At 53.5% G+C, this 3,975-nt stretch overlaps 1 protein-coding gene across 5 annotated transcripts in view; it reads left to right on the top strand.

The window, feature by feature from the left end:
• Positions 1 to 6: 6 nt before the first annotated feature.
• The window catches only part of Ccdc136 (coiled-coil domain containing 136), a 29,211-nt gene continuing 25,242 nt past the window's right edge, over positions 7 to 3,975 (top strand). For 4 of the 5 annotated variants that reach the window (XM_010633457.2, XM_010633454.2, XM_019208865.1 and 1 more), the window contains exons 1-4: positions 7 to 27; positions 753 to 860; positions 2,686 to 2,943; positions 3,026 to 3,100. In XM_010633457.2, the coding sequence (XP_010631759.1) occupies positions 845 to 860; positions 2,686 to 2,943; positions 3,026 to 3,100 (349 nt within the window). In that variant the 5' untranslated portion in view covers positions 7 to 27; positions 753 to 844. Of the gene's footprint in view, positions 28 to 752; positions 861 to 2,685; positions 2,944 to 3,025; positions 3,101 to 3,975 lie in introns of those variants that run through there. The other variant, XM_033757842.1, reaches the window with a different exon arrangement.

Below are 3,975 nucleotides of genomic sequence, written 5' to 3'. Positions count from 1 at the left end.
CCGCCGGCTGGAGATGCGCGGGCCCAGGTCAGAGCCGCCCCTCCCTCACCTCCCACAGCCCCCTGCTCTGCACCGCTCTCCTCCCTCAGACCTGCTGGTGCTCGCAGCCTCACAGCTCCCGGGCTCTGCGCCCGGCGTTGGCTCCCTCCATCCTGGCCTCCCCTGGTCCAGTCTCCATCTTTCGTCCTGGGGCTTGCCCCCTCCCCGCGAGCGCCCCACCTCACCTCTCCAGCCCGCGGGGTCCCGGAGCTTGCACCCTTCAGCTCCGAGGCTCCTGAGCGGGGCGGGGTCCGGGGAGGGGAGGGAGGGGAGCGGTCGGCCCGGAGCCCCTTCCCGCACGTTCGGTTCACAGCCCGCCCGTGTCCACCACCGCCCCTTCTCAGCCCTTCTTTCTGGCTCCTGGCCCCTCTCTCCCATCCTAGCTCCTCTCCTTCCTGTTGCCCAAGCTAAAAAGACACACACCCTCTACCTGTCCGTGCCGGATTGAGGAGACTGTAACAGCCTGGAACAGGGGTGCTGGAGACTGGCCAGCTCTGGGCTGGGGTCGGCGTGGCAGGCAGAGCCTGAGAGCTGGCTGAGGGAGGGGAGTCGCTGAGCAGGGCACACACTGAGTCAGGCACCTCCTCTGTCTGGGATTATAGGTCTCATGGCCCCAGGGGTCTGCGAGCTACAAGGCATGTGCTCTTCTGTCCCCTTACACCCCGGCCCTCAGTTCCCTGGCATCCCACAATGCCTCCTCTTCCTGCCCACAGGACCCACAGTAACCACTGTAGGCTCCTATGAGGTGTCTGAGGGTTGTGAGAGGAAGAAAGGCCAGCGCTGGGGGTCCCTAGAACGGCGTGGGATGCAAGCTATGGAGGGTGAGTTTTCCCCAAAGGTTTCCTGTCTTCCCTTTCCCCTGCTCCCCCAATTCCCTTCCCTCCTTCCTCCCTCTGACCCCAGAGCTCTGAGACAGAACACGGCCTTCCCTTAATTCACCTTAGGCCCCTCCACCGAAGCATCTGAGTCCCAGGCCTCCCCGGGCTCAGGCTTTGATGAAGTTCAGTGTGCAGTCCTTTGGGGCCTCCTTCACGCAGCTAACCAGGTTGTGTGTCCTGCGGGAGCTGCCAGACTAAGAAAGAGGCCTTGTTGGACAGAGCTTTGAAGCAGCCTTTCAGCAGGGGGTTTGTTCTCAGTGCCTGCCGACCCAGATCCCAAGCTGTCTCTTATTTTAAAAAGGAAGGACACAAGCATGGGAATTGTCTTTTGGAGCCACCACCATTAACTTCTAATAGAAGCTTTGAAGCTTTGGTTTTCTAGCATTTCTTACTGCCTGAAAGGCAGAGCCTAGGAGGGAGGCAGGTGAAGCCAACCTCACACACGTGCCTCCCCATCACACCCTTGTGAGTCGGCAGCTGCTGCCAACACATTTCACAGGACTTCCGGGAAGTGTCCCCAGGCCCCTCTGAGCATTCAGTGTGAGCAACCTTGCTCCCTATAAGAGGGGTCAAATGACACAGGTCCCACATGCACCTTAGTTAGGCTGCAGGTATTAGGGAAAGTGAAACCAAAGATTCAGAATTTCAAAACAAAGCAGACAGTTGCTGTCCAGGCAAGATTTTGCTATCTCAACTGCATTGCAGTAAGGGGAGGATGCTCACCAACCAGAGGCTGGGGACCAGCACCAAACCCCACTTTTTAAAAGCATTAGCTTTATTTTTTTTTAAAAGCAAGCTTCTTTTACACCCAAGTTCAACCTAAAGCTTCCCCTGAAAACCACCTTGGGTCAACAGGGAAAAACGGACCTCATGACACCAGAAACAGCCTGGTGTGGTGACACCTGCCTATGATCCTGGCCCTCAGGAGGCTCCTAGCATCACCACAACTTTGAGGCTAGCTTGGGCCAGCCTGAATTACAAAGTGAGACCTTGTCTCAAAAAACCAAAAAATAAAAATAAAAAAATAAACATATATGATAGCCGGGCGTGATGGCACACGTCTGTAATCCCAGCACTCGAAGGCTGAGGCAGGAGGATCACTGGAGACCAGCCTGGGCTACACAGTGAGTTCCAGGTCAGTCTCAAGTACATAATGAGACCCTGTCTCAAAAACCAAATAAATAAATAAATATAAAAAACATATTTGATAACCTACCTTTGAAAGGACCCCAGTGTTTGTCCAGTAAAATATTCAAGATCATTTCACCCAGATGTTTTCTTCCTCTACCTACAGACAGCTAATACTTCCTAATTATGGAAGGGCTAATGTTTCACAATACACCTAGATAATTTTCTAACCTCCAAGCCCCCAAAATGAACTCATGGCCCATTTGACCTAAAGACACCACACTGTGTCTGAACCCTTTCTTGCCTACTTGTCCTATTATCCAGACACCAGACTAGAAAAGCCAGGTGTCCTTCTCCCAGCTTTTCACCGCTGAGCCAGCACCAGGCTGCTCCATTTGCCCAAAGGCAGTGGAAAGGAGCCAGGAAGGTCCTGGGAGGGAGGGGATGCCTCCAGACTTGACCCTCACACATGCAGCCTCAGCGGGTCCTGCCCAGGGCCTCCTGGGGATGATAGAAGTGGCACTCTTCCTCCATCTTGACCCAAGGATAGTGAGTAGGGGGAGGGGGCTTTGGAGGGACTACGGACGGGAAGTCCTGACCTAGGTGCTGACTCCTTGGTGAGATGGTTGTCTCTCCCTAGGGGAGGTGTTACTCCCAGCTCTCTATGAGGAAGAGGAAGAAGAGGAGGAGGAAGAAGAAGAAGAGGTAGAAGAAGAAGAAGAACAAGAGCAGAAAAGTAGCAGTGTGAGCTCCCTGTCTGTTGGCAAGCACCGGGGCCTGAGCCTCACAGAGACAGAGCTGGAGGAGCTCAGGGCTCAGGTGCTCCAGCTGGTGGCAGAGCTGGAGGAGACCCGTGAACTGGCTGGGCAGCATGAGGATGACTCCCTGGAGCTGCAAGGTGAGCACTTGTGATGGGGGTGAGGCGGGGGCAAAGATTCTGCGCTCCCTTGAAGTCACACCAACACCCCCTCTTCCTGCAGGGCTCTTGGAAGATGAACGGCTGGCCAGTGCCCAGCAGGCAGAGGTGTTCACCAAGCAGATCCAGGGGCTGCAAGGTAATCTCCTGATTTGGATAGAGAGGAACTGACCAACCAAGTCCCTTTGTCCTGAGGGTTTCCTGAAATACAGCAGACAAGCATAACCTCTTCGGTACTTTCCCCTCATTTTCCTCTGCTACTCCCATCATTTTATTTTCCTTTGTCCCCCATTCTCCACTTTCCCTAATTCCCATCCCTTGTATCACTCCCTGGCTCTTCTGTCCTCCCTTGTCTTTCTTTCCCTTGCTATCTTACATGTTCTCTCTTCCCTTTTTCTCTCTTCAAACTCCTTCTTCAAACTGTATCCCTATCCTTTGTCCTGGTCAGTGCCAGGTGGACGATCAAGGTTGAATTCCAAGGCAGATTCCCTTTTTGGGTCCCTCCAAGGGCACCGTGGGAAAGAGGTGGGAGCCAGTGTGAGGTGCCTGGGGGTACCCTATGCATCTTTGAGAGAAGCAGTAAGAATGCTTCTCTGGATCTCTAGGACCTGTGCTCATGACCCCAAATTTCTCTGTTCCACCATCCACATCCCTTTGTCTCTGGAAGGTAGCAAGGTAGGCATCCCACATTCTGTTGCGCCACTAGAGAGGCAGCTTTGTTAGTTCTCTGGGCTTCCGGAAGGTTTTGGGGAGCTGCCCTAGAAAACAGCAGGGACTCTCTAGGGAGAGCTGAGATCAAGCCAAATGAAGCGAATAAATGGAGAAAAAAGGCAGGCCTGGGAGCAGGCCTGGAGAGAAGCAAGCAAATCGTAAGAAGGTGAGGGAAAGAGAAGGGTACAGAAAATTTAAGCAAAGGGAAATGCAGGGAATAAGGCAAAGAAGAGGAGAACGTTACACAGGGAAGAGTGTGGTGTTGGTCTCAGATCATCTATTTTTTTTTTTTTTTTTTTTTTT

This window comes from Fukomys damarensis, unplaced genomic scaffold (genome assembly GCF_012274545.1).
Source record: "Fukomys damarensis isolate Sample0158 unplaced genomic scaffold, DMR_v1.0_HiC HiC_scaffold_4, whole genome shotgun sequence".
NCBI lineage: Eukaryota > Metazoa > Chordata > Mammalia > Rodentia > Bathyergidae > Fukomys > Fukomys damarensis.
This window is presented reverse-complemented; position numbering and strand designations above follow the sequence as displayed.